Source organism: Glycine soja, chromosome 14, assembly GCF_004193775.1.
Source record: "Glycine soja cultivar W05 chromosome 14, ASM419377v2, whole genome shotgun sequence".
Taxonomy (NCBI): Eukaryota; Viridiplantae; Streptophyta; class Magnoliopsida; order Fabales; family Fabaceae; genus Glycine; species Glycine soja.
Genome location: NC_041015.1, coordinates 22,180,055 through 22,193,148, shown reverse-complemented (window position 1 = coordinate 22,193,148; position 13,094 = coordinate 22,180,055). Strand labels below are relative to the sequence as shown.

Genomic DNA, 13,094 nt, shown 5'->3' with positions numbered 1-13,094 from the left:
AGTTGGTTCAGGTTCAATTCTAATTAAGCGCTTGGGGGATCCCATGAACTGAGCGGAAGGGCTCAGGCGATCACAAATTAACGCATGGTGTGAAACTAACGTGAGGACTAAAAGCCTCAAATCCACGTTCATTTCTTTGAAAGATTGTAACGAGAGATACAACAGACAGGAAATCCCTGGGGGGAAATCTAGAAAATGCATAAAGATAGAGAACATGCAGCGACATCCTTAATTGCCCCAGCTTCTAAGCATAATATCGTTTGACGACATCAGAGTTCACGGGTGAAGGTAGCTCTTCGCCATCCATGTTGGTAAGCACCAGGGCTCCTCCGGAAAAAGCCCTCTTCACAACAAAAGGCCCTTCGTAGTTCGGGGCCCATTTCCCTCGATGGTCCTTGACAGCATGGGACATTTTCTTTAGCACAAGGTCTCCCTCATGGAACTTGCGTAAGCGTACTTTCTTGTCGAATGCACTCTTCATTCTTTGCTGGTATAAGCGCCCATGACTCATGGCCGTTAAGCGCTTACCCTCAATGAGGTTGAGCTGATCGTAGCGTGTTTGAGCCCACTCTGATTCCTTTAATCCGGATTCTGCCAAGATCCTTAATGACGGGACTTCTACCTCAAATGGTAACACCGCCTCCATCCCATATACCAATGAGAACGGCGTTGCCCCAGTTGACGTTCGTACTGAAGTCCGGTAACCGTGTAACGCGAATGGGAGCATCTCGTACCAATCCTTGTATGACACGGTCATCTTTTGGATAATCTTTTTGATATTCTTATTGGCTGCTTCCACGGCTCCATTCATCTTTGGCCGGTAGGGTGTGGAATTGTGATGCTGGATTTTAAACTCTTCGCACATTTCCCCCATCATCTTGTTATTCAGGTTGGTGCCGTTGTCCGTGATAATCTTCCTTGGCAAACCATATCGGCAGATAATCTCCTTCTTAATGAACCTGACCACCACATTCCTCGTGACATTGGTATATGAAGCCGCCTCGACCCACTTGGTGAAATAATCTATTGCTACAAGGATGAAGCGATGACCATTCGAGGCCTTGGGCTCAATGGCCCCAATGACATCTATTCCCCACATGGAGAAAGGCCAAGGGGCGGACATGACATTCAGAGGATGCGGTGGGGCATTGACATTATCCGCGAATGCTTGACATTTGTGGCACTTCCTCACATGGACACAACAATCACTTTCCATGGTAAGCCAGTAATAACCTGCTCTTAAGATCTTCCTGGCCATAGCATGCCCGTTGGCGTGCGTTCCAAACGAGCCCTCATGGACTTCCTCGATCATGTGATTTGCCTCCTTGGCATCCACACATCGCAGGAGTGTCATGTCGTGATTTCTCTTATACAGTGTGCCTCCGCTCATGAAGAAACTGGCTGCCAACCTCCTCAATGTCCTTTTATCGTTGTCGGCAATCTCTGGCGGGTATCCTTTGCTTTCGACATATCGCTTGATGTCGTAATACCAGGGCTTTCCGTCCCGTTCCTCTTCCACTTGGCAACAATGTGCGGGTTTGCCACGACACTGAAATTCAATGTAGGGTAGGTCCCCGTGCGGTGTTAGCTGGAACATAGATGCCAATGTAGCAAGTGCATCCGCCATTTGATTTTCCTCGCGGGGAATATGATGGAAGGAGATCTCATCGAAAGTCTCAGCCAACTCCTTGATGTAGGCTTTGTAGGGTATCAGCTTGGGATCTCTAGTTTCCCATTCTCCTCTCAGCTGATGGATTACCAACGCTGAGTCGCCGTACACCTTGAGTAGTTTGACATCGGAGTCAATTGCTGCCTGGACGGCTAGGGCACATGCTTCATATTCGGCCATGTTGTTGGTGCAGTCGAATCCTAGCCTGGCTGTGAAAGGTACACATTGATTGTCCGGAGAGATCAACACTGCCCCAACGCCATGACCTAGAATGTTTGACGCTCCGTCAAACCATACAGTCCATTTGTCCCGATCTTCGTCCAACTTTTCCTCGAACAAGGCCATGATGTCCTCATCCGGGAATTCCGGATGCATGGGCTGGTAGTCGTTAAGAGGCTGTTGAGCCAAATAATCTGCCAAAGCGCTTCCTTTTATCGCCTTTTGGGTGACGTAGACTATATCAAACTCAGATAGCAAGACTTGCCATCGGGCGATTCGTCCTGTAAGAGCTGGCTTTTCAAAGATGTACTTAACCGGGTCCATTTTGGATATCAACCAGGTAGTATGACTCAGCATGTACTGCCTTAGGCGATGGGATGCCCATACTAAAGCACAACACGTTCTTTCGAGCAAGGAGTAATTCATCTCACAGGTCGTGAACTTCTTACTTAGGTAGTAAACAGCGCGCTCTTTCTTCCCGGATTCGTCATGTTGCCCCAGCATACACCCCATTGACTCGTCCAAGATTGTCATGTACAAAATGAGAGGCCTTCCAGGTACTGGTGGCATAAGCACGGGAGGATTCATTAGGCACTTTTTGATCCTTCCAAAAGCCTCTTGGCAATCCTCATTCCACCGGTCAGTTTGGTTTTTACGCAAGAGTTTAAACAACGGCTCACAAATGGCGGTGAGCTGCGATATGAATCTGGCAATATAATTCAAGCGCCCCAGGAAACCTCGGACTTGCCTCTCTGTACGGGGTTCTGGCATCTCAAGGATAGCCTTCACTTTTTCGGGGTCTACCTCTATCCCTTTCTGGCTTACAACGAAACCAAGCAATTTCCCTGATTTGACCCCAAAGGTACACTTAGCGGGGTTCAACCTTAATTGATATTTCTTAAGCCTTTCGAACAATTTCCGCAGGTTGACAAGGTGTTCTTCCTCAGATTTAGATTTAGCAATTATGTCATCCACGTAGACCTCGATCTCTTGATGCATCATATCATGGAACAAAGCTACCATGGCCAGTTGATAAGTTGCCCCGGCATTCTTGAGTCCAAAGGACATCACCTTGTAACAGAACGTTCCCCACAGGGTGACGAAAGTAGTCTTTTCCATATCCTCGGGCGCCATCTTTATCTGATTGTAACCAGAGAAACCATCCATGAAGGAAAATAAAGCGAAATTGGCCGTGTTATCTACGAGGATATCGATGTGTGGTAACGGAAAATTGTCCTTGGGACTGGCCCGATTCAGGTCCCGGTAATCTACACACATTCGTACTTTCCCACCTTTTTTAGGAACTGGTACGATGTTGGCAACCCATTCTGGATACCGAGCGACGGCCAGAAATCCAGCGTCAAACTGCTTCTTCACTTCTTCTTTTATCTTCAAGGACGTTTCGGGCTTCATCCTCCTCAATTTCTGTTTTACTGGGGGACACCCGGGATTTAGAGGCAACCGGTGCTGCACAATGTCAGAACTCAAACCGGGCATATCTTGGTATGACCAAGCAAAGATGTCTTGGTAGTCTTTTAGCAGGATTATTAATTCTTCACGGATAGGTGCGGTAATGCCTGTACCTATCTTTACTTCCCTCTTTCCACTGCCAATTCCTAAGTCTACTAGCTCTGTTTCTTCTTGATGAGGCCCCATTTCTTGGTCCTCATGGGCGACCATTCTTTCTAGTTCCGAAGGAAGTCCCACATCCTCATCTCCTTCATCTTCCGTTTGGTTCATTTCTTGCTCGAAGTTGATAGACGGGTCCCAGGTATTAGTACCTTCGGGGGACTCGTCATCGAATCTGCCGTTTCAGAAAAAGAAGTAAACATGCAAATGAATGAGAATGGGTAGAGACCAGGAACAGATGAAGAAAGATCCTTGTATTATAAATTCAAAAACAAAAGACACAAAGCCTTAACAAAACGAAAACTCTAAAGCCTAGGCCCAACTATAGAGCTTTTAAAACCGTAAAGGTTTACATTATGCTTGTTGCGTAAATGCCGGGGCGTTCCTCCACTCGCCAATTTCCCAGCTGGAAATCAGGAGGGCATGGTCGGACCAAATCCGAAGTACTTGGAACATCATCTTCACATATCGCGAACACTTGACCTTCGTCTCCCAGACCCGCACTTATAAAGCTTCTACTTATGTGGCAGGGCGGGCTTCCTTCACTTTCTTGTCTCCAACGTGAGCTCTGACCACTGTTCTTCCTTCCCGCGATGCTTCTTTTCATGTCCGCCTGAGTGGGCTTATAGCCTAAACCATACTTCCCACGATTTCCTTGGGTTTTTATCAGGCTAGTTATGCCGCCATTGTCTTTGCCTAAACCCATCCCGGGTTCATAACCGTTCCCCAACATAACTCGGGCCATCATTACCGCCGCATCGGACAGACAAGGTTGCCCAAAGAGGGAGTCCACGGAGGAAATGCTGACCACCTCAAAAGACTGGAAAGCGGTTTCTAACGATTCTTCTGCGGCTTCCACATAAGGCATGGAGGATGGGCAGCTTACCAAGATATCTTCCTCGCCTGACACGATGACCAAGTGCCCCTCCACTACGAATTTCAGCTTTTGGTGGAGTGTAGAAGGCACAACACCCACTGAGTGGATCCACGGGCGCCCCAACAGGCAGCTGTAGGGGGGGTTAATGTCCATTATCTGGAAAGTGACTTGACAGGTGTGAGGGCCTATTTGTACTGGGAGATCGATCTCTCCCCTAACCTCTCGGCGAGTGCCGTCGAAGGCCCGAACCACCATTGAACTTGGTTTTAAATGGGAAGCATTGAATGGTAACTTGTCCAAAGTGCTCTTAGGCATCACGTTTAAACTGGAACCATTATCGATGAGTACCTTGGCCACGATATGGTCCATACACTTGACTGATACGTGTAAAGCCTTATTATGCCCTCTCCCCTCGGCGGGGATTTCTTCTTCGGCGAAGGCAAGATAGTTGTTGGCAGTGATATTGTTGACCAGCCCTCCGAAACCTTCTACCGAAATATCTTGGGCCACGTGAGCCTCGTTCAGCACTTTTACTAGCAGAGCCCGATGAGGCTCGGAGCTCATAAGTAACTCTAGCAGCGAGACCCTAGCCGGGGTTTTGTTGAGCTGTTCGATAACCTTGAATTCACTCTGCTGAATTATCCGAAGGAACTCGCTGGCTTCCTCTAGCGACACCTCCTTTCTACCATCCCTTTTCTCTGGGGGCCCCTTTGCTGACATATCTTTATTCGAAGCGTGGGGTGCTTCGCCATCTTGTTCCTCCACCACTTTTCCTTTTCCTTTGACGTCGGCGGGTTGGACTGGTAGGTCCGGAGGTGCGAACACACGACCACTACGGGTCACACCGCTCAGCCCCGTGATATTTGTTACTTTAGCTGACAGCGAGCTGACGTCAGTGACTTCTTCTTCCTTCTTCCCTGGAGGTGTATATCTCCACGGGACCGCGTGACTATTTTGGTACGGGAAAGGAACAGGTTTGGCCATTAAGGGGTGCCCGGGCTTTTGCGAGGCTGCACTTTTAGTGAAGTATATCACCAAGGGTTTGGGCTTCGCAACACCGCTCCCCTCCGTAGATTGCATGCATATATGCTGCTCTTCTTTTCCTTTAATGCCGACTTCTAGTCGACCTTGGTCTATCATCCGCTGTAACAATTCCTCTACTTCCAAACACGTCTCCATGTCATGCATCTCGCCGGAATGTAGCAGACAGGAATCCTCCTTACACCCACTATGGGGAATTACACCTCCCTTTTGTAGGGCCTCAAAGATAAACCTCCTAGGGGTTGCCACATCTCTTAAAGGTTTGGACCTGTGGGGCCTATCGGATTCAACTGCATTAACTGCTCCCCCTCCATGATTGGCGAGCGGGTTGGTCCTCACATTGGGCCGATCTTCTTGGAAAGTCAGCCATCCGGCATCCATTAGATGTTGGACCTTGTATTTAAGGGCCAAGCATTTTTCGACGGAATGCCCCGGGGCACCCCCATGGTACTTGCAAGTTGCATTGGGGTCATACCACTTTGGGAAAGGGGGTTCGAGGACCCTTCCGGGAGTTACCACGGCCAAATGATTGGCGATGAGGGATGGTAGAAGATCTTCGTACGTCATCGGGAGCGGGGTGAATTCCGGCAATGGCCTTGGAGGGAAGTTCCTTGTCGTGTTGGAATTACCGGCCGGTCGAGCCGTGTTCGGAGTTGGAACTTGGGGAGCTTCCCTCTGGGTGGGTGCCTTAGGCTGCACGGGTGTTGAACTAGAGGCGTTCCTAGCATGAGCCGAGAAGCTTGGGTGATGTTGCGCGTACTGATGGGTACCATGAGGTGTTTGCTGGGGTTTGACCCACGCGGGTGTTGAAGAGACGGCATGGGCATCTCCTTCCTTCCTTTTTGCCCCTGTTGCCCCGATTCTTTTGGCGTTCACGTTTGTGGAGGAAACGTAATCAAACTTTCCTCTCTTCAATCCAACCTCGATTCTTTCCCCGGCAAACACCAGATCCGCAAAGCTGGACGGCATGTAACCCACTAGCTTCTCATAGTAGAACACTGGCAGAGTGTCTACCATCATGGTGATCATCTCTCTCTCAACCATGGGAGGAGCTACTTGTGCCGCCAAATCCCTCCATCGCTGCGCATATTCTTTAAAGGTTTCACCCTCTTTCTTAAACATATTCTGCAGTTGAGTACGGTCAGGAGCCATATCAGAATTGTACTGATACTGCCTTAGGAAGGCGGTAATCAGATCCTTCCAAGTACGGATACGGGAAGCTTCCAAATTAGTGTACCACACTACCGCAGCTCCGGCGAAGCTATCCTGAAAGAAGTGTATCAACAGCTTTTCATCTTTAGAATGAGCGCCCATCTTACGGCAGTACATCTTGAGATGGTTTTTGGGACAAGTCGTCCCTTTATACTTGTCGAAGTCCGGCACTTTGAATTTCGGGGGGAATAACAACATCGGGTACTAAGCAAAGATCCGTCATGTCTGCAAACGGATAGTCCCCAAATCCTTCCACAGCCCTCAATCTTTCCTCAAGGAGATCGAGCTTCCTCCTTTCTTCAATTGCCGGGGGCGGCCCTTCCATAGACAAAACTATTGGCGATGCTGCGATGTTGGGTTGGGGCAACGTGCCTGGTGCCGGCCCTTCGGGGATCGGGGGATAAAACTCGACATCCCTCCGAGCATAATCTTGAGGGTCTTTATGGACTTCGTCGGGCTGCTGAGGAGGCTCTTTTTCATGGACGGGAGAAGCAATGTGGCCCGCATCTTCTTGCAAGACGGGTGGTGAATAGTTGGGCGGCAATCCATAAGGGTAAGCCGCTCGGTTGTATCCCAGGTGAGGGCTGCCATCGTGCCCCAGTGTGTCCCTTCCCCGTCCTACTATGTTTGAGGGAGGATGGTGCGTAGTTGCCAAGAGAGTCGGGTCTGCTTCGACAGCCGAACTGACAGCGGCGGCAGTGGCCGCGTTCTTCTCCATGAGCTGTTTCATACCTAACATGGCCTCCATCATGGAGGCCATTTGTTCTTTCAGAGCCGACATGTCGGCTTTCATCTGTTCCTGCGTCTCCTCTTGATCACCCATCGTTCTAGATTTGGATCTGGTGCGATAGGGATCCCTTGCGGCGCGTTTAGTTATGGTGTTTTTCCCTAAAAACCAAACGTGAGGAGTGGGTAAAGAAAGAAAATGCATGCTAGAGATGAGATGTAGGAGTGATTTGATTTGCACAAGCTTTTTGGAGTAGAAACATGGGACCAACTCATTTTATTTCAAAAAAGGAAGTCATATCTAGTCAAGGTCTGAGAGACCATACAAGTTTCCTAACGATTTCTAATTATGTGGGCCATTAAGTCTATCATATGCTGACAATAGCCGAGAAGCCCATGAATCTCTTCGGGGCGGAGTAGGTGTCTGCCATCGCCTTGGCCTTGGCTAACAATCGGGGAAGTTCTTGACTCCCGTTCAAGGTAAGGGCAAACCGATCCATCCACATGGTTGCCTCTTGGTGTAAAGAGTCGATCACCCTTCCTCTAGCCTCTTTTTCCGCGTATACTTGGGCATACTCATCCGCGATTCTATGCTCGTGGGCCGTGGCTAGACCTAACTCTTCTTGGTACTTGGCGATGATAGCTAGCATGTTGGTCTCCGTCTCGCATAAACGCTGAGACAAGCTTCTTTTGGACCTTGAACAGGCAACTAACTCCTCTTTCAAAACCATGCTATGTGCTCGCGACTGGTCCCTTTCCTCCCTTCGCAACTTGAGTTCATTATTGCTACCCCATAGGGCTCCGCGAAATTTGTTCCGGCCATACTCTTCCTTGCGAGCCCTCTTAGTCTCTCGTTCAAGGGCTCTTGCGGTAATTGCATTCTCTTCCCGTAACCCGGCACACTCCTCCCGAACGTGTGTAGCAGCCAACTTGAACTTCTCCTTGGCGAGTTTTGCCTTTCCTAACTCGCTTTTGAGAGCTTGGACTTCCTCGTCCTCTTCCGGTGCTTCAAAATTCTCTTCGCTGACGACTTTTAACTTGGCGAGCCATCTAAACCTCGTATGCGAACTTTCAGCCATTCGTGGTACCCACCAATGATGCCATTACGAATGCCTCTAAGCTCTTGATCTTTCCTTAACGGGGTTTCCCATGCCTTATGGATTCTTTGTATAGTCTTGGAATTTTGTGCGCCGAGATCCCTCACACGGAAAGGAAACATGCTTTCTTCCGTCGGTGCTCCCCTCATGGGGTACCCTAGTTGTCTTATAGCGAGCGTGGGATTGTAATTAATACAACCCCTCGTTCCTACCAGCGGAATGTTTGGGTATCTTCCACATGAGAAAAGGACTCCTTCTTTTCCTTCCTTCCATCGGGGGAACCAACTGATTGTTCTACTTCCTATCCCGGCCAAGAGCTGGTCCCAATCCATTCTCCTCTTTTCAGTACACGAGCGATGGCTCAGGAGCGGACATGGATGTCTTGTGTCTTGTTGGAACAAGTGTGAAACCAACCAAACACAGAGGGCGGGTAAGCAACAGATGATCCGTGCGCTACTCTTCTCGCACCTTCGGTCAAATGTGTCAAATAGATCTGCCAAGACAGCTACCACCGGACTTTCCTTGCTATGGTGGTAGGCAAGGAAAGCGTCGATTGCTGCTAGGCCTACCAAACCATCCACGTTTGGAAAGAGGACGACCCCAAAAATTAGCAAAGCTAACACATCCATAAACGGGACCCATTCTCCTTGATTGGCCATACCCCTCGCTTTGTCTTCTAGGTACTTCTGTGGTAGGCCCGCTATGCCGTTCCGAGTCTGTTTTATGCGGTCCAAACCTCTTGCGGAATCCTTGACCACAGTTGCAATTCTGCTCAAGGAGGGGAGACATCCGGAGGAAAGATATGGTTTTCTTCCCCCGAGAGGACATCCTAGAATTTCTTCAAATTCTTCAATGGTTGGTACTAATTGGAAGTCTCCGAATGTGAAGCATCTCAAAGGCTGGTCGTAGTATTGGTGAGTGATGCAATGGCTTCTATGGACACTTCTGCTATGGTCAACTCTAAGATCTTTCCGTAAGTCTTGCGGAAGGCTTGCATTTGGAGGGGTTCCATCAACCGCCCTAATTCAGCCTTATTATGCCCTCTCCCCTCGGCGGGATTTTCTTCTTCGGCGAAGGCAAGATAGTTGTTGGCAGTGATATTGTTGACCAGCCCTCCGAAACCTTCTACCGAAATATCTTGGGCCACGTGAGCCTCGTTCAGCACTTTTACTAGCAGAGCCCGATGAGGCTCGGAGCTCATAAGTAACTCTAGCAGCGAGACCCTAGCCGGGGTTTTGTTGAGCTGTTCGATAACCTTGAATTCACTCTGGCTGAATTATCCGAAGGAACTCGCTGGCTTCCTCTAGCGACACCTCCTTTCTACCATCCCTTTTCTCTGGGGGCCCCTTTGCGACATATCTTTATTCGAAGCGTGGGGTGCTTCGCCATCTTGTTCCTCCACCACTTTTCCTTTTCCTTTGACGTCGGCGGGTTGGACTGGGTAGGTCCGGAGGTGCGAACACACGACCACTACGGGTCACACCGCTCAGCCCCGTGATATTTGTTACTTTAGCTGACAGCGAGCTGACGTCAGTGACTTCTTCTTCCTTCTTCCCTGGAGGTGTATATCTCCACGGGACCGCGTGACTATTTTGGTACGGGAAAGGAACAGGTTTTGGCCATTAAGGGGTGCCCGGGCTTTTGCGAGGCTGCACTTTTAGTGAAGTATATCACCAAGGGTTTGGGCTTCGCAACACCGCTCCCTCCGTAGATTGCATGCATATATGCTGCTCTTCTTTTCCTTTAATGCCGACTTCTAGTCGACCTTGGTCTATCATCCGCTGTAACAATTCCTCTACTTCCAAACACGTCTCCATGTCATGCATCTCGCCGGAATGTAGCAGACAGGAATCCTCCTTACACCCACTATGGGGAATTACACCTCCCTTTTGTAGGGCCTCAAAGATAAACCTCCTAGGGGTTGCCACATCTCTTAAAGGTTTGGACCTGTGGGGCCTATCGGATTCAACTGCATTAACTGCTCCCCCTCCATGATTGGCGAGCGGGTTGGTCCTCACATTGGGCCGATCTTCTTGGAAAGTCAGCCATCCGGCATCCATTAGATGTTGGACCTTGTATTTAAGGGCCAAGCATTTTTCGACGGAATGCCCCGGGGCACCCCCATGGTACTTGCAAGTTGCATTGGGGTCATACCACTTTGGGAAAGGGGGTTCGAGGACCCTTCCGGGAGTTACCACGGCCAAATGATTGGCGATGAGGGATGGTAAGAAGATCTTTCGTACGTCATCGGGAGCGGGGTGAATTCCGGCAATGGCCTTGGAGGGAAGTTCCTTGTCGTGTTGGAATTACCGGCCGGTCGAGCCGTGTTCGGAGTTGGAACTTGGGGAGCTTCCCTCTGGGTGGGTGCCTTAGGCTGCACGGGTGTTGAACTAGAGGCGTTCCTAGCATGAGCCGAGAAGCTTGGGTGATGTTGCGCGTACTGATGGGTACCATGAGGTGTTTGCTGGGGTTTGACCCACGCGGGTGTTGAAGAGACGGCATGGGCATCTCCTTCCTTCCTTTTTGCCCCTGTTGCCCCGATTCTTTTGGCGTTCACGTTTGTGGAGGAAACGTAATCAAACTTTCCTCTCTTCAATCCAACCTCGATTCTTTCCCCGGCAAACACCAGATCCGCAAAGCTGGACGGCATGTAACCCACTAGCTTCTCATAGTAGAACACTGGCAGAGTGTCTACCATCATGGTGATCATCTCTCTCTCAACCATGGGAGGAGCTACTTGTGCCGCCAAATCCCTCCATCGCTGCGCATATTCTTTAAAGGTTTCACCCTCTTTCTTAAACATATTCTGCAGTTGAGTACGGTCAGGAGCCATATCAGAATTGTACTGATACTGCCTTAGGAAGGCGGTAATCAGATCCTTCCAAGTACGGATACGGGAAGCTTCCAAATTAGTGTACCACACTACCGCAGCTCCGGCGAAGCTATCCTGAAAGAAGTGTATCAACAGCTTTTCATCTTTAGAATGAGCGCCCATCTTACGGCAGTACATCTTGAGATGGTTTTTGGGACAAGTCGTCCCTTTATACTTGTCGAAGTCCGGCACTTTGAATTTCGGGGGAATAACAACATCGGGTACTAAGCAAAGATCCGTCATGTCTGCAAACGGATAGTCCCCAAATCCTTCCACAGCCCTCAATCTTTCCTCAAGGAGATCGAGCTTCCTCCTTTCTTCAATTGCCGGGGGCGGCCCTTCCATAGACAAAACTATTGGCGATGCTGCGATGTTGGGTTGGGGCAACGTGCCTGGTGCCGGCCCTTCGGGGATCGGGGGATAAAACTCGACATCCCTCCGAGCATAATCTTGAGGGTCTTTATGGACTTCGTCGGGCTGCTGAGGAGGCTCTTTTTCATGGACGGGAGAAGCAATGTGGCCCGCATCTTCTTGCAAGACGGGTGGTGAATAGTTGGGCGGCAATCCATAAGGGTAAGCCGCTCGGTTGTATCCCAGGTGAGGGCTGCCATCGTGCCCCAGTGTGTCCCTTCCCCGTCCTACTATGTTTGAGGGAGGATGGTGCGTAGTTGCCAAGAGAGTCGGGTCTGCTTCGACAGCCGAACTGACAGCGGCGGCAGTGGCCGCGTTCTTCTCCATGAGCTGTTTCATACCTAACATGGCCTCCATCATGGAGGCCATTTGTTCTTTCAGAGCCGACATGTCGGCTTTCATCTGTTCCTGCGTCTCCTCTTGATCACCCATCGTTCTAGATTTGGATCTGGTGCGATAGGGATCCCTTGCGGCGCGTTTAGTTATGGTGTTTTTCCCTAAAAAACCAAACGTGAGGAGTGGGTAAAGAAAGAAAATGCATGCTAGAGATGAGATGTAGGAGTGATTTGATTTGCACAAGCTTTTTGGAGTAGAAACATGGGACCAACTCATTTTATTTCAAAAAGGAAGTCATATCTAGTCAAGGTCTGAGAGACCATACAAGTTTCCTAACGATTTCTAATTATGTGGGCCATTAAGTCTATCATATGCTGACAATAGCCGAGAAGCCCATGAATCTCTTCGGGGGCGGAGTAGGTGTCTGCCATCGCCTTGGCCTTGGCTAACAATCGGGGAAGTTCTTGACTCCCGTTCAAGGTAAGGGCAAACCGATCCATCCACATGGTTGCCTCTTGGTGTAAAGAGTCGATCACCCTTCCTCTAGCCTCTTTTTCCGCGTATACTTGGGCATACTCATCCGCGATTCTATGCTCGTGGGCCGTGGCTAGACCTAACTCTTCTTGGTACTTGGCGATGATAGCTAGCATGTTGGTCTCCGTCTCGCATAAACGCTGAGACAAGCTTCTTTTGGACCTTGAACAGGCAACTAACTCCTCTTTCAAAACCATGCTATGTGCTCGCGACTGGTCCCTTTCCTCCCTTCGCAACTTGAGTTCATTATTGCTACCCCATAGGGCTCCGCGAAATTTGTTCCGGCCATACTCTTCCTTGCGAGCCCTCTTAGTCTCTCGTTCAAGGGCTCTTGCGGTAATTGCATTCTCTTCCCGTAACCCGGCACACTCCTCCCGAACGTGTGTAGCAGCCAACTTGAACTTCTCCTTGGCGAGTTTTGCCTTTCCTAACTCGCTTTTGAGAGCTTGGACTTCCTCGTCCTCTTCCGGT

The 13,094-nt window shown here is 49.6% G+C and overlaps 1 protein-coding gene across 1 annotated transcript; it reads right to left on the bottom strand.

Annotated features, from left to right (window-relative positions):
- Nucleotides 1–1,600: 1,600 nt before the first annotated feature.
- On the bottom strand, nt 1,601–11,660 carry LOC114383915 (the record flags this gene model as incomplete). Its single annotated transcript, XM_028343617.1, has 3 exons — nt 1,601–3,610; nt 4,323–5,042; nt 11,058–11,660. Coding segments are annotated over 3 exons (3,333 nt in total), but the record flags the coding sequence as incomplete, so codon positions are not given.
- Nucleotides 11,661–13,094: the final 1,434 nt, after the last annotated feature.